This window comes from Carassius carassius, chromosome 40 (genome assembly GCF_963082965.1).
Source record: "Carassius carassius chromosome 40, fCarCar2.1, whole genome shotgun sequence".
NCBI lineage: Eukaryota > Metazoa > Chordata > Actinopteri > Cypriniformes > Cyprinidae > Carassius > Carassius carassius.
Genome location: NC_081794.1, coordinates 24,012,977 through 24,040,922, shown reverse-complemented (window position 1 = coordinate 24,040,922; position 27,946 = coordinate 24,012,977). Strand labels below are relative to the sequence as shown.

General features: G+C 36.3%; 1 protein-coding gene across 6 annotated transcripts in view; it reads left to right on the top strand.

Annotated features, from left to right (window-relative positions):
- Positions 1 to 27,946, top strand: part of sdk2b (sidekick cell adhesion molecule 2b) — a 282,939-nt gene that overhangs the window by 218,731 nt on the left and 36,262 nt on the right. For all 6 annotated transcript variants that reach the window (XM_059532740.1, XM_059532735.1, XM_059532737.1 and 3 more), the window contains exons 4-17: positions 1,957 to 2,104; positions 13,008 to 13,141; positions 15,041 to 15,152; positions 15,682 to 15,872; positions 16,709 to 16,792; positions 17,673 to 17,867; positions 19,280 to 19,396; positions 19,913 to 20,080; positions 20,225 to 20,327; positions 23,098 to 23,274; positions 23,974 to 24,110; positions 25,094 to 25,241; positions 26,498 to 26,638; positions 27,291 to 27,472. In XM_059532740.1, coding sequence (XP_059388723.1) covers positions 1,957 to 2,104; positions 13,008 to 13,141; positions 15,041 to 15,152; positions 15,682 to 15,872; positions 16,709 to 16,792; positions 17,673 to 17,867; positions 19,280 to 19,396; positions 19,913 to 20,080; positions 20,225 to 20,327; positions 23,098 to 23,274; positions 23,974 to 24,110; positions 25,094 to 25,241; positions 26,498 to 26,638; positions 27,291 to 27,472 — 2,037 coding nt within the window. The remainder of the gene's footprint in view (positions 1 to 1,956; positions 2,105 to 13,007; positions 13,142 to 15,040; positions 15,153 to 15,681; positions 15,873 to 16,708; positions 16,793 to 17,672; positions 17,868 to 19,279; positions 19,397 to 19,912; positions 20,081 to 20,224; positions 20,328 to 23,097; positions 23,275 to 23,973; positions 24,111 to 25,093; positions 25,242 to 26,497; positions 26,639 to 27,290; positions 27,473 to 27,946) is intronic.

Genomic DNA, 27,946 nt, shown 5'->3' with positions numbered 1-27,946 from the left:
GTGTGTGTGTGTGTGTGTGTGTGTGTGTGTGTGGGAACGGCAGCTGTTGGTGAGGTGGCGTACCTCTGTTTCATTAAAAGCTCCTCTGCAATGCCACAGCTGGTCCACTCTAACTTCCTCATTAGATTGATGAGGTTGTGTCGACCAATCACTTCACTCTCTCAGAATTCATTTCATTCCTCCGTTTTATAATCTGTTTAGCATGAGCAACAGCTGCTGTGCTTGAACCAAGTGGCAAGTCTCCGGTTTTTCAAGCCAGAATCAAGTTTCACTGCCCACTGACCTCTCCTCGGCTGTTTTCATTCATTATCAAAGTTCGATTTCTCTCTGGCGGTATGTGAGTGAAGCAACAGCAACTTCCTGTCTGTAATCGGTCCACTCCTTACTCATTTCCTGCTTGTTCGATCCATAGAAACATTTTAGCCTAATTTGCTGTTATGTTCTTTCAGTGTGTTTGTTTTAATCTCTCAGCACACACAACGTATCATTAACTTTGTTCAAATACTTGATGAAAAGTTATTAAAATACTAACATAATGTGTTCACATGAATACATAATTAGAGTGTATTTTAGTTTTATGTAAACTAATGTGATTTGTCATTGAAATGTAATGAATGTATACTACTCATATATTTGAAGAGTAGTGTATTTTAACAATGTTTACTTAAAATTTTCCCAGTTTTATTTTCAGTTGACATGGTCATCTTCATTTTAGAACTAACATATCTGTGAAGTGCCACGTGCTCGCAGTTAGCATCCCATGCTAATAACCTAAAAATGGCCGACTGTTGTCCAATTATTCAGGCTGACTGATGCATTGGTCCATCGCTTCTTATTATGGCCTTTCATATCAGGATATGAGCAGATACTTCACTTCTGCTCAAGATGGAAGTACTTAGACCTTATTTTTTTCCCCTCATTTCCCTTTCAAGCACCTGTGCTATAATTGACATCCAATTACCTTTGGTTTCATTTGAAGGATGAAGTGCAAGAAATCAAATACAGGAGTCAATACACAGGAAATGGCATTGTGATATCAAAGGCAGGACATTGCCATGCTGGATATTGTATTATTTTTTTAAGTGGTTTTCCATAATTAGCTTTTGTGATGAATAATGCTCTTGATATTAAAGACGCTGCCTTTGATTTTGAAATCTCTTCCACACCGTGCAGCTCGAAATGGTGGTAATTTCAAACTTTCCTTGGTGACAAAAGAAAGAGTGAAAGTTTTTTCATTTATTCACCCTCATGTCTTTCCGACCCCATATTACATTATTCCTCTGACATTTTGCCTTAGACCTTCTTTTGTTATTTATGAAAGTAATAATAATACAGGGTTGGAATGACATCAGAGAGAGTAAATGACTACTTTTAAAACAAGTTGAGAGTAAAAGTTGCTCTACAAACCTTTTTCAGGGATTGTCCAGAAGGAATGAATTGACATATAAATAGGACGTTAGCTACTCGTGTCCGTGTTCCTTCAACAAGGATGTTCTGCTGAATCAGATAGGGGTGTAAATATGAATGACTGCTGATTTAACGCATGGTGAACGTCCGTTTGGATGAGTCAGTTCTGGTCACTATCATGGCCGATAGCTAGCTGGCACATATCATCCCCGGGCTGACGGCAGCCACGACGATGTCTGGCACTGTGTCAGATCACGTCTGTCAAACGCTGCCCAACTCAAGCAGATGGTGACACTAGAAAACACTGGAAAATTCTGCTGTGTCTATGGCAAAACGACAAATGTTAATACTGCAAAAAAAATAAAAATTTCTACTGATGTAGGCACTTGTACTAGAAATTAAAGTCTGTTTGTATTTGTAGTAAAGTTATTAGTCAGTATTTAGACAGAAGTTTAATTCTGAATGGTTGTATGCACTATTTAAGAGTTTTAACACATGCATGTTTTGTCATTTGCTCACTCTTACCATTTGTTTTGTGTTTGTCTATAGATATGGGGAGTTTCGAGGAAGGGGAACGGTCCCAAGCTATATCCCAAGGAGAAGGAGCCGTAATACCAGCGCCTCGCATTCGCTGTTTCCCTCAACCACAGGTTACCTGGTTCAGAGACGGCCGCAAAATCCCTCCCAGCAGTCGAATGTAAGTTTGTGAATCTGTTGGGTTTCTTTTTTGGCTTATTCTGTCTTTATTGTGTCTTTTTCATTCTCCATTCTTGATTATACCTGATTGTTTTTGAGGGATATTTGTAACTATACATTTAGTCCAGAGATACACACAGTGTGTTTTATTGCCTCCAGGTGTGTTTCTGAATGTGTGTGTGAGCTTGTGGAGGTGTTTGTTTGTGGTCATATAAGCATTTATTGACTTGCTGGCACGAGTGCTCTCTAAAACCCAGATAAGTTATGAGAAGCTCAGTTGTTTTCCAGAAATCAAACGCTAAACATCTGCAGAGCAAAAACATCTACAGTCCTGCAGTCTATCTATTGATCGTTCATTTGTTTCATTTTTTCTGTTTCATTCATTGTATTGTTTGCCCCAGAAAAATGTCTCTCTGTCTATCTATCTATCTATCTATCTATCTATCTATCTATCTATCTATCTATCTATCTATCTATCTATCTATCTATCTATCTATCTATCTGTCTGTCTATCTGTCTATCTGTCTGTCTGTCTGTCTGTCTGTCTGTCTGTCTGTCTCTGTCTGTCTGTCTGTCTGTCTGTTCGTCATTTGTTGCTCATGAATTTTAACTGAATTAATGCTTCAATCAGACACTGCAGTGTCTTCTTTTTCTTCTTTTTTTGTCTTCCTCACACTCTGCCTTCCCATTTTCTTCGTTCAGCGCTCTCATACATCTTGCTTGCTCATGAACATCAGTTTCTAGCTCTGAGCCAAGGTTACCTGGTGCAAATGAGTGGAGCAGATACCATTTATTCCAGGAAAATCATTTAATTGAATTTTAATCAGGCCATTGGCACCTCTGTCGCCGTTTCAAAGACTCTGTGAAAAATGGAAATAAGCGTAACATTGACCGAGACGCCCATGGAGGACTGCTAGTCTGTCTGAGAGCGTCCTGCCGCTTCTGACTCCGTCTGCTCTAGATTGGTGAATTCTAATCTCTTGCTTTTTATTTTCGTCAGATTGTACTCATTTTGGTGGCCCTCGTTTTGTTGAAAACTAGCTGTGCGGCCCAAGGGTCATGAAATGGAGAGTTTTCAGAAGCACAGAGCTTTCTCCCTCACTTCTCATCCGCTCTCTGTCGCTTTTCCCTCTAATCATGCAATCACACAGCCCAGAAGAGAGTAGGATAATCAATGCCTGGCAGAGAGCCACGTTTCTCCATTTTTCCCCCACAACCCTGCCTCCTTCAGCCACTTTGAGATTCTAGCACACAGGAGCACTGCAGTGGATGATAAAATGACATTTTCCAGCACTTTGCTTTTGAGTCGCCTACAGTGCTAATTTGTGTTAACAGTGCTGTTGACATTTTGCCAAATTATGTTAAGTTTATGTTACATAGAAAGTTTGAATTATACAACAGCATTCTTATTTTAAAAGACAACACGAATCAGTATTTGCAATTTCTGTGCCCACATGATTAAATCAGGAGGGGGTGAAATGTCTTAAACTATTATATTTTTCCAGTACTTGCGGAGTAGCACTACTATATAAAGATAGACACTTTGGTTTGTTCTAAACCTCCAACTTTAATTGTTAAACATCTATAATTTGGCCTGAAGCAAAATGCTTTTGCATGCATTTTTTTTTTTTTTTTTTACTAAACCATACATGGACATAACATAATGTTTATTTGGAGACTCAATCCATCAAAAATGATTTTGTGCAGCTGATAGCATAGATTTTATACCTGATTCACTAGAGGAATTCAATGCAAATCAGATGACAGCACAGACATTGCATAAAAAAAATTGTGCTTAGTGTAATTTGCAAACCATAATTCTCCATTTTACGGAGTGCTAGGTTGTGAAAGATTCAACAGATTTCAATCTTGCATACTATGCTGAGACTGAACAGCGTTATTACATCAGTGCAGTCCAAGCAATGTGCATTTGGATGTATGCCCAATTAAAATGCTTTCTACATCATTTGATCATCATTAAGTGATTTATTGCTGCAGTAATCAATAGAGTATGTAAACAAACAGGCTTTCTTAAATGAAATTCCACTTATTGCTTTTCGTGGAAGGTAATAGTTTAATGTTATTTTCCGCCATGGCATTTATAATTTGCCCTACAAAAGAAACACATTTATTCATATTGCAGTTTTATGCCGTTCATATAGATGTCTGTGATACAGCAGTGGTTTTAATGAATGTGTGAGAAATGAAAACAGTTATAGGAACTCAAAAAACCATTTAACTCACTCAGAACACTTCATCTTGTATGTTTAGCCACTGAAGCCTGACCAACATTTGTCCATCGACAAAATTATTATTATTTTTTTCTTTCTTTCTTTTTCTCATGTCGGGCGAGAAGAAAATGAACAGATTTTGTTGTAAATTGAGCTGTAGATTGGTAAAGCTTGTCCAGCAGAAGTAGTATTCTTTCTCTCTCCATGCTCCCCTGACTCTAGTTTCCCCTTGATGAGACAATTTCTTGCTGAGATGCTGCAACTGGGACTCTCGCTTCTCCATCCCGGCTCTGCAGCTGCTCCTGTTGGCTGTGCTGCTCTCAGGGAAGCTTGATGCCATTGTGACTTCAAACTGTGATCATTTCTCAGCTTTTTCTATAGTGGTTTACATCATTTTTTCTTTTTCATTTGTTCATTCATTCAGTTGTTCTGTCTGTCTGTCTGTCTTTCTTTCATTTCCGACCGACATTCATCCATCGTTTTGTCGTTCTGTCAGTCTATATGTCTATCTCTGTCTGTCTGTGTTCAGTTGTTGTATTGTTTGTTCTCTATCTATCTCTGTCTGTCTGTCTGTCTGTCTGCCATTTCCATAAAGGGACACATCTGATTTCTCCCTTACCATCAATCAGTGTGTCCCACAGCAGCCTTGCGTATCGAAGACGGCACCCTCCCTTCATGACTTTCCTGCCTACAGGGAGTGAGAGAGAGGTTTGAAAGCAGTCGTTTAACTGCAATAGCCATTAGTCTTTCATTATTGAATAGGAATGCAATTGAAAGGCCCTTTTCCACTGTCTGCTTTTGATTTGTTGTGTTATTTGGGAGAGCTAATGTTGTGAATAATCAGAACCTCGAATAGTAAACACATTCCAGGAGCTGTGCCACTCCAAGCGAGTGTTAAAGGAAAGGTGCTATTCTGTTTTCCATTTAGATTTCGTCCCTTTTCATTCCGACCTATTCCACTAAAGAATTCGGTTTAGATTAGAGGCCAATAGTCCTCAGCGTTTGGATGACTGTTACTCATTCGACACTCTCCTCTTTGAGTTTCTCATCTCTAAAACACTGTTTCCAACAGGATACCCATAAATGTGTGGTTGTTGAGGTTTCGGGCAGCTCTTGTGAGACACACCAGTACAAACAAGCTTCATTCAGTGTGTCCTGCAGTTTATAATCACAGGTTCGAGTCGGTTTTATCCCTCATTGGCATAAGTGCATTAAGTGCGATTGCATATTTTGGTCCCAGCTATTACACAATCCCTTTAAACACTGTAATCAGCATATTTAGAATAAACTCACATTCTATTCTCTTCTCTTCTGGGAATATAGGAAGTGCTTGGTAGTAATTAATTTCAAAGGTGGGGTAAGCGATTTTTCAAAAACACTTTATAAAACTGATTCGGGCCGAGTAGCGTAACAAACTTGTAGCCAATCAGCAGTAAGGGGCGTGTCTACTCATGATGTCAAGGCATTAGCCGAGGCGAGTGACAGAAAGATAGAGATGGCGGATAAAAAACAAAAGAGGAAAATATCTGCAGAATAAAAAGAAGGCTTAAAGGGTTAGTTCAGCCAAAAATGAAAATTATGTCATTAATGACTCACCCTCATGTCGTTCCAAACCCGTAAGATCTTGGTTTATCTTCGGAACACAGTTTAAGATATTTTAGATTTAGTCCGAGAGCTCTCAGTCCCCCCATTGAAGCTGTGTGTACGGTATACTGTCCATTTCCAGAAAGGTAAGAAAAACATCATCAAAGTTGTCCATGTGACATCAGAGGGTCAGAAGCATCGAAAATACATTTTGGTCCAAAAATAACAAAAATGACTATTCAGCATTGTCTTCTCTTCCGGGTCTGTTGTGAGTGCGACTGCTGTGACTGTTGACATACGACGCTACTGACGTGTTTTCTGGTGCGCTCAATAACAAAGATAACACGTCATCAGCATCAATACAGCGTCGTGAAGGAGCTCACAACAGACCCGGAAGAGAAGACAATGCTGAATATAGTTGTAATTTTTCTTCTTTTTGGACCAAAATGTATTTTTGATGCTTCAAAAAATTCTAACTGACCCTCTGATGTCACATGTACTACTTTGATGATGTTTTTCTTACCTTTCTGGACATGGACAGTATACCGTACATACATTTTTAATTGAGGGACAGAAAGCGTTCGGACTAAATCTAAAATATCTTAAACTTTGCTCTGAAGATGAACGGATGTCTTATGGGTTTTGGAACGACATGAGGGTGAGTCATCAATGACATAACTTTCTTTTTTGTCTGAACTAACCCTTTAAGGCAATAAGTAGGATTTGTGTAAATATTGGATCAGCTTTTCAGCGCTGGAGAGAACTCAAGGACCGTAAGGCTTGCTTTGTTTCTTCTCGATAGGTGAGTAACACCAGGTCTGTGCTGCAACAGTTTAAGTCAGTCTAGTAGTACACTGGACACAACAAAGTGCCGAAATTCGTGTCAATATGTCATAATACGCAGCAGCAGTTTTCTGTCTGGGGTTTACTGTGTCGCACCATGCTGCATCCAGTGTAGACCATAGATGTGCATATATATATATATATATATATATATATATATATATATATATATATATATATATATATATATATAGATAGATATGGTGTAGGCAGCATCACTGATTATAATAAGTTCTATAATATTTTGTCGTGCCACACCACTTGCGTCTGGTGTAACATTTGTTTTGCTTTGTTTCACAAAACAAATCGTTGCCTGGGTTTCATACACTTGTGTGGGGCGGAGCTATCAAAATAAGGGCAAGACCCTTTTGGGGTAGGGGTGTGTTTGTTTTGGTGATTTCAACATTGGCTACCAGAAATCACTTACTCCACCTTTAATAAATTTGCACAGCAAATTAATCAACCGGTTCATTCCCTTTGACAACAGCACACAGGAGCGCAAAATGCAGGTCATAAAGAATCTTTAACCATCTGTATATGGATGTATTTGCATTTCTAAAAATAATTTGTTTTCGCCCTACAAAAATATTTCACAACCCTTAGTCATGCATTTTCAGAAGGTGTGTAAGTATAACATAAATTCAACCATCTGCACCTGCAGATGCACTGTGGTGATGTTAGCTAAATGTTGTGGAAAATCTTAAAACGTGTTAAAAACGCATACACAATCGTAATATGATTAATATTTTATATTCATTTTTCTATTATTTGTGCATGGTCAGTGAGGAGTTTTTTTGACTGAATCCTACAGTAAATAGATTCATACCATCATTCCAGACCAGACGTCAAAAGTCATAGAGGCCAAACACATCTGATCCAAACTAGCATTGCATATGTATTTCACTGACATATAAGGCTTCCAGCAGTTTCAGCAGGGACGGTTATGCTAAACTCTTAGGACACATGGTCTAGCTCAGGTTCCTGTTAGTGGGTGGTAAAATTTAGGTTTTATTTGAGTCTTGAATATATTTGACTAGTGTCAGAAAGGATTTCCATTCAGCAGACACTGATGGCACCAGAGGGGCTACTTCTGGTTTTCTCCAGCATAAAACTTGAAATATCAGCTCCAGCAGTAGCATTAGCTTGTGTTTGCTAGATAGGTGTTGTTCACGTAAGTGTGCACAACATGTTCTTCCACTCCCGGTTTTCCATTCCTGGGCATTTCCCTGGAAAAATCAAGCATATTCTTTCTGTCAGTTTTATTTGACCACCTGTATTCCGCTTGTGCTGTGTGTATGCACTGGATCTGTTTGTGTGTGTCCTGTCAGTATTTGTAAGTGTTCCCAGATATATTTACCATGACTGTGTGTGTGTGATATTCGTTCGAGATCCTATTCCCTCTAAAGGGACCGTGGCTTGTGCCGTGCGTATTTGTCTAAGTGTAATAGAGGTCATAGACTGCAGACTCCGCTGCTCCCTGGAGGGTGCTGAAAGAGCACTGCACTGACAAATGCCATTCCACTTGCTATTGTGTACATATAACTGTTATAGTGGGTCAGAAAACACATGTTTGAACACATGCGCACACAAGCTTTGTTTTGGGCTGCCTGCTGTCTGCTTGCTAAATGAAATGAACCTTGTGAATGTAAATCTCAACTCAGTTGTTTAAAGTAGAATTTGATTGTTAGCATGTTGCTAAGCTAACAGTGAATAGGATCATATAGGGTTTATTTAGCAGTAAAACCCATTTAGTTGTACACTTGAATATTTATACACCATAAAGCCATAAAGCATACTGTTTTGGTTAAAAATTATTTTATGTGAGAGAAAAGACCACAGACCACGGGGTGCTACGAGAGACATGAAACCAGCACAGCACAGCTTCTTTCTTACTCGGACGATAGTCAAATATACTCTACAGTTTAAGCAGTTATTATGCTAAATATTTTATGGTATAATGACATGTCTTACCCGGCAGAATCAAGCATTCGAGAGAACTGTATATTAAGCATGAAAATGTTTGCACACATAGCATAATCAGTTTTTATTTTATTTTTTATTTTTATTTTTATTTATTTTTTGTCAGTTTTAAATGACTAAGACTAAGACTAGATCAAAAATGCCTGACAAAATTAACACTGGTTTGAACGAGCCGTTTTAGGGGGGGGTATTGCTTAACTTTGATAAAGAATATCTTTATAATATTTGATGAAGAATATGTATTTAAGACTTTACTCTTTGCAACTTTACAGATCTTCTTTATGCACCAAGAGCTTGTAACACTCCAAAAAGGAAGTTAAAATTGAAATTGCATCATATGACCCCTTTAATGATTCATCTGATGCATTTATGATAATTAATGCTTTCTTCTTTTTGGAACAACCTTTTTGGAACAACCTGCATTAAAGAGTGAACTCGTGTCGCCTTATAATGCCGCCCAGGTTTGGCGCTCATAACATTTTGGATCTGATTTACAGACTCAGTGTTTTATGCACTTATGTACTGTGAGAATTTTCCCAGAATGGCATCATTTGGCAGAATTGCAGCAAGTAAATGCAGTAAATAACTTTGATGAGAAAACTGTTGTGATACTAATTTCTCAGCTCTGTGATTCAACAAGAAACAGTCACTGATCACTGATTTCATTAAATCTTTTCACACAAATAAGTAAGAATAGAACTTGCTTCAGTGATACCAGGGTATTGTACATGGTTGTTAGGATGTTGCTATGCAGCTAATAAGGTTTCACTAGTTCACGCTTACATATAATTAGCTGAGGTATGGTATGCGTATTTGGCGTGCTGTCCGGGGAAGGGCTCCGAGCTCGGGAATGGCCCGAACCTAGAGTACCCCCTCTTCCCCGTCTATTTATAAAGTGAACTTAAAGTGAGGAGATGGGGTGGAGGAGGGATGCTGATAAACCGTCAATGGATAGAGGGAAGTCAGCGATATTTATACTATGGGATTGATTACTTGATTATGGTCCACCTGTGTTAATTAGGCTAAGTATCTGACGCGCTCCTCCCGAATCTTATTAATAAAATTCATTTATGATTTTCAGTGAACCATAATGTCTATATGATTTTCTGGTATTGTGGAAACAATCTAAAGTGTAAAAGAATGGCTTTCTTCTGTAAGCCATCTGCACCAAAAACATGTTTGTTAAAATCTATAAAAATATAAAAGAAATACCAGAAATGCAGTTTCAGTATAGGGTTTCTTGAATATTTTTTATTATATTGCGTCATAATTCCTGACATTTTAGATAGAAATCTCAGATTTCCTGATGGGTATCTGGGTTACATGTTCTTTGGCATTTCTAAATTCATAATTTACCTCTGTCATATGTTGCCACCACTTATTTTATATGCATCTGTGCTTTCAGAAACACGTATATGTGCTATATTTTTATTGTGTGCATGAGTCATGTGCGATAATGTTTGTTCATGACCTTTATCACGTGTGCATTGTCGGTCAGGAATTCGGTATCGTATTTTAGCATTGTAAATCATATTTTACTATGTGTGTGTGTGTGTGTGTGTGTGAATGTGTAAAAAAAAGGAAATAACAATGTAGGTGCAGTTGTGCATATATAAATTTGTAAGTGTGTGTGTGTTCTTGACTGCCTAATTAGCTGCTCGGTCTGCTAGCTGTGTCTTTATTCTCATTTTATGTGTTCAGGTTTAGGGAATCACCTGAGATTAATTTGCAGTCTTGGGCCGCTCGCTGTCCCTCTTCCAATCCATAATTCAGCAGCAGTGTGGCTCTCTCCCTGACACCTGCCGCACCAGGACCCAGGCAGAGTGAAATATTCACTACAGATCATCACACCACAGCCGTTCGCCCTTATTAACCGGCCCCTTATCCATCTGGAACGATACATCGTGGGCTGAAAACGGGAGAAATCGGAGACCAAGTGTGTGCATGAGGAGATATTAAAATCAATCATCCGCTCTTATGTCATCCCTCTATGTTGAGCTGCTCTAATCATACAGCAGTCATTAATCATTTCAGGAGGTTGATGTAATATCCTGTGACAGCCGTCTGCGCTTGAGCGTAATGTCTTTATCATGCTGTTGTTAAGGTTTATCTTCAGGCAAAGAGTAGGAATAGGATGAGGCTTTTTGCTTTTTAATAAAGCAGACTGTGCTTTTGAAATTGTTAGCATAATATTGCTTATCAATTCAGTAAATGCAATCTCAATTTCAATATTTTATGTGTTTTATCTTTACTGAAAGTGCTGAAGTGTTTGGATCAGTGTAATGAAGGCTTTAGGACTAAATTAATTTTAAATATGCAGATACTCATGAATATTTGAATTGGAGTTGTCTTGTTGATGATTTGGTTTGCTAAAAGCTGTTCTGCAACAGTCTGTGCACACAGTTTATATTATTGGTTACTTTTTTTTGGTTTCATTGCTGCTTTTATTGATGGGAATATGCATAATGGAAGGAAAGATGTTCCAGATCAAACTGGGCTCGAACTCATGTCAGCTACACAAGTACCTCAGCTCAATGTTTTTTGAGTGTTTACTAAAACTATCAAAAATATTTTGGTTAATTAAAATAAAGCCGAAAAATCAACTGAAATAAAATGAAATAAAGTACCATTTTTACTGTCAACGCCAATTTTTAACATACAGTAGATGTGAAAATCGCAATTCATGAACACTTTGAAATACAGACCTAAGGCATTCCAAAAAATGAAAATGTAAAAAGTTCTAGAAATTTGAGTTTACTGTGAAGAAAATGTACTGTAATAAAAATATATATTTTATATAAAATAAATATTTTTCAAAATATTTTGGTATCTAATCCATCAAATCAAAGCCACGTCTAACTAAGCTGTATTCCAAATTTGAAGTTGATATCACAAAATTGCTGTTCCTGTGAGATTTTATTCAGGCACTTTACCAAAAATAGCCAAGGGTTAGGTAGGTAGGTATATATGCATTTAGTTAATTCTATTTTAAAACTTCAGTATCAGCAATAGTTATAATTACTGCATGTTGTTTGCTTTATGTATATGGACATAACAGATGTGGGTGTTGTATAAAAATACACTGTACAATCATGCATGCTATAGTATTCTTACAATCATAAAGCCAAGAGAGAATGAAAGATAAGCAAAAGATCTCTCAGTTTTGCCTCAAAAAATGCTGACATTATCAGTGAGCATCTGCAGTCTTGTTGCGATAGTGGCTCTGGGGCTCCGGCACACATTTGGTATTCTTACAGTGAGATGGACAGATTCCTATTAGCATTCCACACCCTGGAGGACTCGGGTCGGGGGAACGTGGGTGCCAGCTCAAAGACTGTTGGGTGTGTGAGACGGGTCGAGGGCAGCCACGCAGAACGAACAATTCTTCCTCAATTGTCCAACACATAGTCATAATGAGAAAACATTGATTGTAAACAAAGGAGGCCCGGTAATTGGGACTCCATGGGGTAAGTGTCAGGACTCGACCCAGTGGACCACAATGGGGCTCTCGGATAGAAATGGCTGCTTATTCAAAGTGAGATGCGTGAATGTACTGCTAAAGAGAAAGTAGTGTTACACGGACAACAAGTTGTTGTTTTTTTTACCCCTTTACAAATTATGTCAACTTTGTTTTATATATATATATATATATATTCATGTTCATGTCAAGTCTTTTATTTAGCATATATTTCAAAGTACTTGAATTTAATAATGGTTTAATTAAACAATGGAAAATGGCTGAAAAAATGGATAATGGTAGTAGTATGTCTGTTTTTATGGCGAAAAAAAAATTTAAATAAAAAATCTTCCATCGTAGCAGCTGCTGTTGCATGTTGCCAGAAGTGGTTTATGTGATATTTATGGAGCAGTGTCATTTCATGGAGTTGTTGAACTGAAGGGGAAATGACAGATGGAGAAATTAAGTTTCTTTGTTCATTATGTCTGAATGAGTCTTTGTGTCAGTGACTGAGGGGGGAAAACAACTAAAAAAGAACCATTCTGAATTCTATCATGTTTTTAAAGACATTATTCTTTGTGTATATGAATAGGCATAATGAGATGGCAGTGAATTCGTACTCCACAGTGGCTTTTGAAACACCCGTGGGGGGTTTAAATTTTTTCTTGTAAATATCAGCTTTTCAAGCGGAGCACTGAACATTTGGTTTGTAGTGTGTTGTGATAATATAGATGCAGCGTTATAAATCAGTGCTTGAGTCTGACAGCGGGAGATTTTTGACCATGATTCTGCTTGTTGTTTTCTCATAGAGCTATTACTCTGGACAATACGCTGGTCATCCTGTCCACCGTTGCCCCAGATGCTGGAAGATACTACGTACAAGCTGTAAATGACAAGAACGGCGAAAACAAGACTGGCCAGCCCATAACACTGTCTGTGGAAAGTAAGTCAGCAGAGATGTAGAAGTTACGCTTGGATGTCCTCCTGTGGGCTAAAATTTATTATCATTTTTACAAATGATTATATGACAGATGCCAACTACTATATTAAAACTAGAGATTTGCATATATTAAAATTTGTACCAATAATTTTCATGTTATTGCCAATACACCGCTTTGTTTTTGAAAATATTGGTTTATTAAAAAAATATATATATTTAAAATTTGATTAGGAAAGAATTTTATACAATAATGGTTTTAGTTTTTAGTAGGTTCTAAATTTGTTTATAGTAAAATAAATAAACGCACACTCACATATTTTATTTTTTATGAACAAATGTATTTATATTAAAAAGCACTAGAACCTACTTAAAACTATGTTTGAAAGTTTGAATGGATATATTGCTCGTTCATATCTGCGATGAAAATAAATAAATTTAATCAATGTTTCAGTTTAAGGTTGTATTTTTTTATTAATATATATATATATATATATATATATATATATATTAACAAATTGATGTATTTAATAAATAAATGTATTTATTTATTAACTTTAATACTTAAACACTTGAAAGATCAAATACATATGCATATATTTCCAACCTGTCCTCCAACCAATACGCTCGTATAGGTCGTTTGTCCAAATCCCTGAAATACCACCCATCAGAGCGTATACTACAATTGCGCCCCTATCGGCAAAAGGTCGTTTTCATATTAATGTTTTGTACTCTTTTATTTGCACTCTGGTTTGTGTTTTGTGTAGCTCAGTTGGTAGATTATTGCGTTATACCTTGATATGTAATCATGCTATCATGGGTTCGATCCCAGGGAACGGATGTGCACGAAAATGTATACGCTCAATAAATCATAATTTAGCATGATTCCTGTGAGGGTTAGGTTTAGGGGTGGGGTTAGGTGTGGTCATTCGAACGAATAAGCCACCTAGTAAAATATATAGGAAATACTGTGAGATCGGTGTAAAAAGCTCACACATTGCATTTAAATAAACGTGCGTTTTGATTGGTAATGATGTTATACGTCATTTCATGACGACAGACGCAACGTGATACTGTCATTATTTTTACGCCCGCTAGAGGGCGCTTGCTTAACTTTAAAACGTAAATATAGGTCGTAATAAGGTGCTTGCACAAACGACCTATATGGTCGTTTTTTGTTGGAGGACAGGCTCTATATTTCTGTTCTCAATTCCTTGTGTTCAAATGCAAAAGAATGGAAGTAACCCTGTAAATGTAACAAAGTTTTGAATATTGCCTTTCTGTTTTAGACAACATGCTAATTATATGAACATATAAATCTGTGAACAACAGGCTATAGACAAATACATATTAGCCTTCTGTCTGTGACAGTGCTTTATATCACTCTCACAGCATCCACAGCGAGAATATTAACAGTTATGGATTGTATTTTGTGAAAGTTTCAATATATCAGATTCTCCCAGCAAACCAGGATATGATATTTTTGAGTCTAATACAGGAGGAACTAAAGAATGGTGCAGAGACAGCGAGAAGATTAGAGATCGTGGGTGGTGTGTGTGTGTGTGTGTGTGTAGAGGGCAGTTCTTCCCAGAAGCTGTAGTTGAATATCAGTGCTTTGCAGAGACTGTCTCTGACAGAGCTCCACACACACACACACACACACACATAACTGCCATGAAAGCAGAGATATAAGTTCCTCTTCCAAACTCAAACCTGTCACACTTGCTGTAACACGTACAATATATCGGCTGGCACTTCCTACATCAGGACACACTCACACCTGAAGATGACAGATCGGAGTTCTATTAAAAACACTCACTCGATAATGTCCTTTACCTGTGTGTCATAACAGACTTGCTCAAGCTCTCATCGTTTTCTCATTCTCACATTTCTCTTCTGCTGTAGATGTTGGTGGTCCTGCAGACCCCATCGCTCCCACCATTGTCATCCCGCCGAGGAACACCAGCGTCATCTCCGGCACCTCTGAGGTCACCATGGAGTGTGTGGCCAATGCTAGGTGACCGAACTCTGATTCCTTCACATTTTGAATGAAAGGAAAATGACTTTAATTATGGTGATTACGAGGCGAGTGGTGTGTATGATGTATTATGCTTTTCAATATATATATATATATATATATATATATATATATATATATATATATATATATATATATATATATATATTGAAAATGTATCTTCTTGTCCCGTTAATTACATTTGAATACACATCAGGTATAAAAGAACTGAAAAATTTATTTCCTTCAGCAATACTGATTATACCATATATTTAACATATGTTTTGGCCAGGTAATTTTATTATCACATACTATTTTACAAATGCTGTATTCTGCACGATATGAAAGTTTATTATGTTTTAGACAGATGGATATGTATGCATTGCTAATGTTTTCTCTGCTATCCTCTTGTGTATCACTATCTTTAAATGGTCATGACATGAATGAATTATAAAACATTGAAATGTTAACAATAACAATACACATTTTAACCATAATCTTTTTCCACACCATTTTCATTCTCTATCAGGCCACTAATAAAGCTGAGCATCAGCTGGAAGAAGGACGGTGTTCCAGTGAGGAGTGGACTGAGTGATTTTAACCGTAGACTGACGGTGTTGAGTCCAGTGGTCAGCGACTCGGGCTTCTACGAGTGTGAAGCTGTCCTCCGCAGCAGCAGCGTTCCCTCTGTCAGCTCTGGAGCGTACCTTCATGTGCTCGGTAATACACAGTTACACACCAGTTTTTTTCTTGTAAACTGGAGTGTAAATAAATCCACAAGTGCATTCGAAATCCATGAATAACATGTTCTGTGACATATTCTTTCTTTCTTCCCCAAAGTGCATTGCGTAAATTTTACAAGTTGCTTTTGGAACTGTACTTTTGAGACTATAATTGAAATCCCCTCTGTTTTGATCAGCTAGCCTCACCATAGTGTAGTACATGCTTTTGTTCATTATAGCAGGAGATTGAATACTAAAAAAGTGCTGATATACAAATGTTCCACTGAAAAAATATGTTCAGACTAATATTCTGCTCGTTATAATCAGTGTGCTGAGTCAACCTCTTCAATTCAGCACAAAAATCTATATTCACTGAGCATCAGTGGACATGCTGAAGCTAATGAGCATGTGCAGAAGACAAGAAGCCAAATAAACAGAAAATACTGTAAAAAGACATTGCAGCAAAGCTTCACTTGGGTGACATTTCAGTCATACATTGTGCCTTTAGCTCAAATAAAAGCACTAAAGTTTTAATGAGTACTTTTTTAGCAAGAATGCATTTAAAAATACATTAAAAAAATGTGACTAGTCACTATATACAGTGTATGTCCCCTTTAGGGCCATTTTTCTATCTATATCTCTATGGAAATGTTCTGTTATCAGAGTGAAATCAAAAGCCTGAATATGATGTTTTCAAAAATCCAACAACAGTCCTGTTTATTTGAAAAATGTTCAATCTTGCTTGCTGTGTTGTCTGTCCGTGGTGTTTTTCTCTCAAGTGAACATGTGGAGGTCACAACCCTCTCTCTCTCTCTTCCTCTTTCTTTCCCGCAGAACCGCCTCAGTTTGTGAAGGAACCAGAAAAACACATCACAGCTGAGATGGAAAAAGTAGTGGACATTCCCTGCCAGGCCAGAGGTAAGACACCTTCTGACATCTCATCCTAATGAGGTTTTTCAAGCATCAAGTCATTTTTTTGACAGCAACATGCTGCACAATCCCCCCACAGTTAATCAGAACAGGCTCATACACACGTTATATATATTTTATATATAATATTTTTTTTTCAATTAGTTTAATATTTAATAAATTATGAACTTATACATTAAATGACATAAAATAACATTAAATAATATATTATAAACATGAAATATAATCATTTAAGAATTATACATGCAATTTGTATTAAAATATAATAAATATATATTAAATTGATACATACATTTAAAAAGATAAAATAAAAAAGATAATAAAATTTGTTTAATTTTTATTCAGTTGTATATATTAAAAATGGATGGATAAATTAATCAGAAAAAATGGATAAATTAATCAGAATAAACCTAGTATATAAAGTATTATATATATATATATATATATATATATATATATATATATATATATATATATATATATATATATATACTGTATATATATATACTGTATATATATATATATATATATATATATATATATAATTATTTATTATTTGTGTTTGTGTGTTTATTGTTTATTAACTCATGTATTAATGTTTAATAAATTATTAATTACTACATAATAAATTAAAATGGAATAAATTATAATATCTTTATCTTTATAAATTGATTTATAAATGTAATATACTATATATTTATCGTAACTTAATAAACATTATAATCTATATTTCATATATTATTATTACATTATTATATTTATTATGTATAATATTTTATTGTTTAATTCATATTATTTTATAAATCATATTATCCCGTATTTTCTTAATTCAACTAGTCATCTTTACATATATGCCTGTTCGTCTCAGGTGTGCCTCAGCCTGATATTGTGTGGTACAAGGATGCAGTACCCATAAGCCCCGTGAAGACCCCGCGCTACAGAGTGCTGGCAGGAGGTAGTCTCCAGGTTAACGGTCTTCTGCCCGATGACACCGGAATGTTCCAGTGCTTCGCCCGCAACCAGGCCGGAGAGGTGCAGACCAACACCTACCTCGCCGTTACGAGTGAGTTCATCTGTCTATCCCTCTCTACACCTTTCCTCTCTGCCTCGCATGCTCTCACACACTAATGCACAAATACATGTGCACATTTATTTCCTCTGCCTTTCTCTCCATCTGTCTCTTTCTCTCGCAATCAGAATGGCTATGAATACCACACCAACAATGCCTTTCTGTCTTTCTTTCTTCCAGTCTTCGTTCTCTCTCGTGTCGCTGATGTGCTTTTTGTCGGCATGCTAAAGCTGCCATTAATACCCCGTTGTGAGGAAGAGTTGTGAGGAGGATAGAGACCGACAGAGAGACAGGGAGAGATAAAGAGGGCTTTTATAGAGGACTGACTGAGCTTATCTTGCCGCTCAGAGTCACATAGAGCTCTCTGAAACACTAAACACCAGAGCTAGCTGCTATTTACCTCTGCTTACTGCTCATGGATATGGACAACACTGAAGTTAAAGGGGTAGTTTATCCAAAATGAAAATCTTGCCATGTCGTTCCAAACCTGTATGACTTGCTTTCTTCTGTGAAACACAAAAGGTGATATTTTGGGGAACTGATTTTGCCCAAACAATGGAAGTCAATGCGGTCCAAAACAATCAAATATGTGGCCCTGGATCACAAAACCAGTCTGAAGAAGCGCGGGTATATTTGTACATTTAAACTTGAACATTGTATTATCGATTTTTCTTTTACTCCAAAAATCTGTAGGATATTAAGTAAAATGAAGATATGAAGATATTTTGTAAATTTCCAACCATAAATATATCAAAATGTATTTTTTAATAAATAAGATATATTGCTAAGGACGTAATCTGGACAGCTTTTAAGGCGATTTTCTCAATATTTATTTTATTTTTATTATTATTTTTTTTGTTTTTTTGTTTTTTTTTTGCACCCTCAGATTCCAGATATTCAAACAGATGAATCTCAGCCAAATATTGTCCCAGCCTAACAAACCATACATCAATAGAAAGCATATTTATTAAATTTTTTTTGGTCCAGGTCACATATAAGCTTTTGTTCTCCACAGAATAAAATGTAAGTCATACAGGTTTGGAATGAAATGAGGGTGAATCAATAATGACACAATTAAAATTTTGAGGTGAACTATACCTTAAGTATTTTTAACCGATCTGGAAGTTGCGAGGAACTGTTTGTTCCTCCACCTCCAAAATCCCAATTTAACTTACTTGTCTACATTTCCCAGTGATTTTTTTTTCTTCTGTTGTTCAACTTTTTGTTTCATACCTGCTTTCATTCTTCTGTTTTCTTTACTTGTTTGGTTTCTAAGCCGGGCTTTGATCCACGGGAATGGAGTTTTGTGTGATTTCCCAGCACTTGCGAGTGCACGGAGGTGTTTGAACTTGCGTGTGCCGTTGTACATCTCTTTTTCTCATGCAGTTGCTGTGCTTCTCTCACAGGCATAGCACCGAACATCACGGCAGGGCCTTCCGACAGCACTGTGATTGACGGCATGTCAGTTATCCTGCACTGTGAGACCTCAGGAGCGCCCCGTCCTGCCATCACCTGGCAGAAAGGTGAAGAACACATCCTTCATTGTCTCCACTCACACATTTCAGAGGAACAACTACAAAATGTCAGCTCCCAGGCTGCACTTCACCTCGGAGCCTCTCTGTTCCTCTGTTTTACCAGCTCTGGCTGGTTATTTTCTGCCACTCTATTGCAAAGTCACACTGACATATTTTACTGTTCTGATGTTATGCAAATAATTTGACATATTATAGTATAGTATAATATAGTATAATATAATATAATCAATTTTAATATTATAATATATTTTCATTTACTAAATCATAGTATTTAATTACATGAATAATTACAATTGCTTATGTTTTTATTACAGGTTTATAAATATGATTTAATATATATTTTCTTTTTCTCTTTTTCTTTTAAATAGGCTTTATTTTTTGTTATGCTTGTATACATGGTTTCTTTTATATTGGTTTATATAAACCAAGTTGCATGATATACATTAAGACTGTAACTAAAATGACACTTATGTATATATGTATGTCTGGGTATGTTCTCCACAGGAGAACGAGTGCTGGCAAGCGGTTCAGTTCAGCTCCCACGGTTCACTCTCCTGGAGTCAGGAAGTTTACTCATAAGCCCCTCCCACTTATCGGATGCCGGCACCTACACCTGCATGGCCAGCAACTCCCGAGGCATAGACGAGGCCTCAGCCGACCTCGTGGTCTGGGGTGAGTGAGCGTGTGTGTGTTTTGAAGTGTATAGATCACAGACTGTCTTTGTACTTTAGGATGTCCATGCTTAAGTGCGTTTGCATGTTTGTGTAATACACCTGTGTATATGCTGATTTGCATTTCCTTTGTTTTATCAAACAGCACGTACACGCATCACTAATCCTCCTCAGGATCAGAGTGTCATCAAGGGAACAAAAGCCACCATGACCTGCGGTGTGACACATGACCCCAGTGTCTCAGTCAGGTGCGCCCACATAAATTTGACTGCAAATAATTGTTGTAAACTCAAAAACTACTTTTATACTAATGCAACCATGTGGGTGTAGAAAAATAACATTATTTAGCTAGATGTTTACATTTTTTGAAAAAAAAAATTTGTTTTATCTTCAGAATGCTTTGTAGGGCATTACTATGCAGTTGCTAAGGAATTTTAGAGCATTGCTTTGCAGTCCCGAGGTGTCTGTAATATTATTTAGTCCCTAAATACTCTTAAGGTTTAAAATGCCAAATCAGACTTCCAACTTGATATTTTATTGTATTTACATAGTAGTTAAATTAATGATTCATCAGCGTTCTAAAAATGTGGGTTGCTACGGTGTTTTTTGGTGATTTTGGTTCTGGGTCATTGCTTGGCCACTACTAGGTGGATTCTAGTTAATGATACACCGATCACGATTTTCACTGGCTGATTCAGATTTTTTTTACAAGCTAATTGGCCGATACCGATCCTGAGTTTTTCTCTTTGTTTGAGGAAATGTATATATGTTGCTTATTTGTTCTATACCAACTAAATTATGCCTGCATGATAAATTGCATGCAATATTTAATGCGCATTTAATGTTCAGCCCTAATCTAAACAGCAAAATATCTGTAGAGATAAATTAGAGGCAACCATTGCATTTTAATCACTATCCAAACTAAAATGTAACACACATGTAGCATGAGCACTTTTTTTTAATTAGATACTTTTATAATAATTGCATAATTTCACGCTTTAAAGCAAAAACAGAGTTTTGTGAAACTATGCTAAAGCAGCAATAAAGTGTTTCCTGGTTGCTGCTGTAAGCTAAGCAGCGCTGTACTTATAAACATGCTTTTACACAAGACGATTGATTGCCTTATGTTAATTCACGCTAGCATGCTAGGTGGAACTGACCAACAATGCATTTTTCCTGAAATATGTTTCATGTATATGGATTTAACATCGTCCACTGCTTATTAATATACAGCCAATGATGGCGCCTGGTGTGAATAGCCCAACAAGGATCTATTGTTTTGATTCAAAAGTGTCATCACGCCATGTTTTTGCATTCAGTGTGAAAAGGCAATAACAGGCATTATACGGAGATAAGAGGAATAGAAAATGCCTGAAGACAGTCAGATCTCTTCAGTTATACGTTCATGTAACTCCTCATCCCAACATCAGTATTTAGGATTTTTTTATATATATATATATATATTTGGCCGATCGCGAACAGTGACCTCGATCTGTCTGCTACAGAGTTTTCTCCTCTTTGCATCCATCTTCAGCGTCTTTGACCTCTGTTAGCAACCTGTTTACAGATTTCATAATATTTCCACACAAATGACATTTTGGAAAATGATTGCAATGCAGTTTGTGTACACTTCCAGGAATAAAGATTGGACAAAATAAAACAAAAAACCTAAAACACTTGACAGTCAACAGTTTTTTCTCCAAACATGCCGATTCTGGTGTTTTGGCTGGTTCATTAAAATTTGTTTGCTAAAAAATATTCTTATGGACAATCGAACAACTGCAAAGCTAACGGTAATAGCCATTTTGTTTGCCTATATGATTTTAAACAGCGTTGGCAATGGAGCACCTAGGAATGTGTTAGAAAGAATATCTCACATCCAACTTGGAATGGAAGTACTTGGAGTATGAGCACTGGTGATATTGATGCATGCTCTAGCAGTATCATAGTCTGCCACGTTTCATGCTAAATCAAATCCTGATGGATAAAATCGTCTAGCGTTAATGATGCCGCACCAGCGTGAAATCATGAGCCATTACATTATCTCAACATTTACAACCCCCGTATAGTTCCCCAGAATTCTTTGAATCTGCCTGCAATCCCAGTGTGCTCAGTTGGAAGTCCACAGCCTCAACCATCTTCCATTACAGCAGTCCGATCTCGAGGAGTGATCTGAAGGCAAGATTCAGACTCTCATTAAAAACCTGCAAACTTCCAGAGTTCCTCTCAATGAGAACCTGAACTTCACTAAGTGACGGCTTTTATGGGTGTTTTTTTTTCTTTTCTTTTTTTTCAGTGATTCAGTCAGGATCCCTCTCTGTCTTCCTCTTCCTCGTCTCTCTGTCCTCCTTAACCTCCTTCCAAACACCCGTGGAGGCTTTTCACTTATTTTGTAAAGAATGAGGGATGAGAAAGAAGGGTAATTGTGTTAGATGGAAGCAGTAATTGATAGCAGCAGTAAAAGGATTTCCAACAAGCCAGGCCATGATGCAATTAATCACTAGTGTTTGTGAATGCGTATCTGTTTCCAGCGTGTGTGTGAGAGTCTTATCGATTACGCAGAGCTTGGACACATCTGTTAGAAGCTTCTGATGACCTTGGATGTTCCCTGTACTCTGTAAACTGTCTTAGTGATGAATGTAAAATGCAGAACTACATTGTTAAATACACTGCTTCATACACACAGGTGTAATACGATAACTCTGTCTGCCAGACCAGTGGCACAAAGGAACTACTACTTTGCAGTCATTGAAATTATAGAATAAATCATACTATCAAATGTTATCCTTCCCCCCCAAAAAAAACATTGTTTTGGGTGGTTTTATTGGTCTTAGATGGATGCTAGACCAGTTTGACTCCGAAATATGTCACATAAGAAAGTGCATTGTATTGGATTCGATGTAATCTGTAATTGAATAAATTAATAAATGGGTTAAAAATGATGGTCGTAATAATGGTCTCGAAATGAGCGGATATTTGTAGACTGTTAATATTGTTGGTGTTTGTGTGTGCATTCAGGTTTGTTTGGGAGAAGGAAGGTCAGGTGATCATCCCTCAGTCTCTGCCTCGACTACGGCTGGATATCAACGGGACGCTGCACATCTCTCAGACCTGGTCAGGTGACATCGGCACATACACCTGCAGAGTGACATCGGTGGGCGGCAATGATTCCCGCAGCGCCCACTTACGCGTGAGGTCAGAGATGAAAACCCACTTCCATAATCCTCTGTGCTCTGTTCCCTAGTCCTTCATCTCTTCTGATCATTTCTTTTTGATTTGCTATCTTCCTGCTCTCTGAATTGTATATCATTCAGTTTTTCAATATCCCTGTTTATCACCTGCACTCATTCTGCCTCTTTTTTCTGTCTCGTTGCCTCCATTTTTTTATTTAATAGAGCAGAAGTTATTGTCTGCCCTCATTTTTATTTTTTTTTCTGTTCATCTTCATCTTTCGGTTCACCCTGTCTCTTTCTTTTTTGTGTAATGTTCATGTCTCTTATCGAATGATGCAGTAATCTTATAGTCATTTTATACATATATTTTATACTTATTCATTTCCACGTTTCAGCACTGTCTAACATTCCCATTCTCTTAAAACTCTTATTTTCTTCATGTCTTATGTAAAGAAAAGGAAAAAGTGGTATTAAAGTATATGTTGCATTTACAGTTGCTGATGAATGGTTGTGGCTTCTTGTTAAATTCAATAATGTTGGTAAAATTTGACAACTATATAGTATTTAACATGTATGGTTTTAAATGATCCCTTTATCTACTTGTTTCATTCAGACATTAGATATAATGCTACATGGAGTGCACATTAAATAATCTCAGGTATCATCTGCCCTGAAAAGACTATCTCACACTTTTCCATTTTAAACAACATATTGCCCACAGGCAGTTGCCTCATGCCCCTGAGAACCCCAGTGCAGTGTTAAGCACCACAGAGAAGAGAGCTATAAACCTGACGTGGGCCAAACCTTTCGACGGGAACAGCCCTCTAATCCACTACATTCTGGAAGTGTCTGAAAACAGTGAGTAAAGACCTCATATGTGGATCCTTAAACTTGTGCAAGTTGTGTGACATTGATGTCGATACCTTGTTATGAATTTCAATGATGTTGTTCTGAAAGTCATAATAATGTGAAATAAAGCAAGTTATTATTATTATTATTAATATTATTATTATTATTATTGACAATTATTTTAAATGTATGTAAATAATAATAATAATAATAATAATAATAATAACTTTGCTATTATTATTATTATTATTATTATTGTTGTTGTTATACTGATATTATAATAATTTAAGCAGAATAATTTGTTTAGGATAACAACAACAACAAAGGAATAATACAAGTGCTTATCATCATCATCATCATCATTATTAAATTAAATTAAATTAAATTAAATTAAATTAAATTAAATTAAATTAAATTAAATTAAATTAAATTAAATTAAATTAAATTAAATTAAATTAAATTAAATTAAATTAAATTAATGCTTTAGCAGACGCTTTTATCCAAAGCTAAAATAAAATTAACATCATTATTATTACTAATAATAATAATAATAATAATAAAAATAATATAATATGCATACACATTTTTGTTATTATTATTATTATTAATAATAATAATAATAACACACAACTACCAGTATTTATTGTAATATTTAATATTATTATTTATTATAGTGTCAGAAAATAAACAAATAATTAAAAGTAATCGTACTACTACGATTACTTTATATATATATATATATATATATATATATATATATATATATATATATATATATATATATATATATTATTATTATTATTATTATTATTATTATCATTATTTATTTTTTTTTTTTTTTTGCATTGGTACATAGAACCATGGAACATGAGAGGCTCTTCAGTGACTTCATAGGACCTTAAGAAGATTGTCCTATGCAAAACCTCTTTTTTATTGTTGGTTTAGTTCTTCACCTAGCTTATTATGTATTCTTCATTATCTGCTCTACACAGATGCTCCTTGGACAATCCTGTTGGCCAACATCGAGCCGGAGTCGACTGCTGTAACGGTCAACGGGCTCATCCCGGCGCGCTCATACCAGTTCCGCCTGTGTGCCGTCAACGATGTTGGCAAGGGCCAGTTCAGCAAGGAGACTGACCGGTGAGCGGATTGCAGGGTCCTAAAGCCTGCAGAGTACCACAGCTTTGCCCTGTCTGACCATAAAGATAACTCTATCACTCTGTCACAGCATGTGAAAATTGCCTGTGCCCTCGTGGGACAGTTTCTATTGGAGGATTTATCTGTCTGAACGCTGTGTGTGTATATGGCTGTATTTTTCTCTGATGTGTTTATGTGTGTCAATGTATCTTCCAAGGATCAGTGTTATCAAAGCCCTTGGCATGTAAAGAAAGCTTTTCCACACTTAAATTAGACATTCAGCCATTCCCCCATCAGAATGGACACAAATCCCTCTAGTTCTCCTGAGGTTTGAGACAAACCTCTTCTAGCTGAGATAATCCAAACTCAGAATATACAGGAGAAAACTGGCCTATATAAGAGAGAGAGATCATTTTATGACTGTATTAGACATTATATATCAGAGATGAACCATCTGCATTGGAATGAATAGGAGAAACTGACTAGATTGAAAGAAGTCCCACCTTCCAAGTAAAAGAGCCAATGGCTAGTCACAGTTTCATTGTTTGGTGTGAACTGGACTGGAACAATATGAAAAGAAAAAAAAAAAAAGTTGAATGTTATTTTAACATAAAAACTATGTTTACAATACCGTAATGTCCGTAATGCTAATTTGAAATTGCATTTTTGCTGTGAATTGACTTTCCTTGAAAGAGACTTTGGTCACATCTGAAGATCCTGGTCTTAATTTATATTAGACAACATTTTGTAATGTTATATTAGCATTTTTATAATGTTAAATATTATCTTGTGTTAATCTTTAAATATTATTTTTTGCTTAGTGATCAACCGATATATCGGTGAAAGCAATATATGGGCCAATATTTGGCATTTACAAAGAATGTAAATTGTATAAAAATATACCATTACCTGGTCTTTGAGGAAATTTTTTTTACCAGTATATAATGATTAAGATTATAACTTGAATTTATAACAATTTGTTTATTTGTGAAAAATAATATAATAAGATTACAGAATTTAGAAGTTTTGTTTATTATTATTATTATTATTATTATATATATATATTTTTTTTTTGATTGAGTCATTTCAATTTTTTCTTTCTAATTTAATTAATATTTTGTCAAATAAATATAAATTTATTTGCCTTCTAAATGTCATTTAACTTTAAATTAAATAGTGTTATTTATATCGGCTTTATATTGACCATCAAAAAATCCATATTGGTTGATCCCTGCTCGTGTTTATCTTCTTTCCTCCAGGGTGTCTCTTCCAGAGGAGCCGCCCAGCGCTCCGCCTCAGAACGTCATCGCCAGCGGCCGCACAAACCAGTCCATCATGATTCAGTGGCAGCCACCACCAGAAAGCCACCAAAACGGCATCCTGAGAGGATACATCATCCGGTGAGACATGTTTAAGCATGTCTGGGCTCTTTACATTATCTTAAACCCTTTTCGGTTTTTGCACTTGTTTCACTCTTATTTTTTTGTAATATGTTTTTCCAAAGCCTTGCCAATGAGACTCTTTTCCAGCCGGTCTAGATTCTCTTCCCCACAGCTGGTTTGTGGGTGAATTCGATTGTATTGTATTATTTCAAGGCTACTTCAGGATTTGAGCACTTCAGGGCTTTTTCCTTGCTGTCAGTAATGACAGTGAAATCGACTTTTTGTTCATTTATTTATATATTTTTCCTGTTCATCACTGAAGAAAGCTGAAGGCCGTTTTTGGTATTGCAAACATAAGTAAAGGTACCTGACCTTGGTCGCCCCATGTGGTCCTCAGCGCAGTTCAGGGAAAACACACAGAATGCTATGAAATTTCTGGAGTGGTTCTCTGTCGCTCTCTGTTGCTTACAGATGGTACTGCTGGACATAAACCCGACAGATCTGATTATGAAGAGTAGATGACAAGGTGTATTTTAGAGATGTTTATCAGAGCCCTTCAGACTGTAATCTGGAGGAAATTCTCTGCCCTGTCAAAGCTCTCTGTACGTTAAGATCAGAAATCTCTGCATCTGTCCTTGACAGTAACAATATGACCATCTGCTAATCTCAGGTATCGTCTGACCGGTCTGCCTGTGGATATCCAGTATAAAAATATTTCTAACCCTGATGTCACCAACCTGCTGCTGGAGGAACTCATCATCTGGACGAATTATGAAATTGAGGTGGCAGCATATAACGGAGCTGGACTGGGTGTTTACTCCCATAAAGTTACAGAGTGGACACTACAAGGAGGTGAGGGTTTAGATCCCATTCAGAAGTTTGGGATCAGTAAAATTGATTGATTTGAATACCTTTATTCTTAAAATGTTTGAAAATGACAGTATGAAAGTCATGCAGTGAATTTTAAATTTACATTTATCAAACAATCTTGAAAAAAGTGTATATCACAGTTCGCAGGAAAAAAAGAAAAGAAACAGCAAAACAATTTTTAACATTCATAATAATAATAAATGTTTCTTGAGCACCAGATCATATTAACATATTAGAATGAAAAATGGCTGAAAAAAAATATATTAAAATAGGAGACAATATTTTTTAATTATACGGAAGTTTCACAATATTATTGTTTTAATGTATTGTTGATTAAATATATGTAGTCTAGCTGAACACAAGATACTTTGACGAACACCAAACAAATCTTACAGACCTAACGTATGTTTGATTTTTGATCATTAATTTGTGTATTTACTGCTTTTTTTATGATTT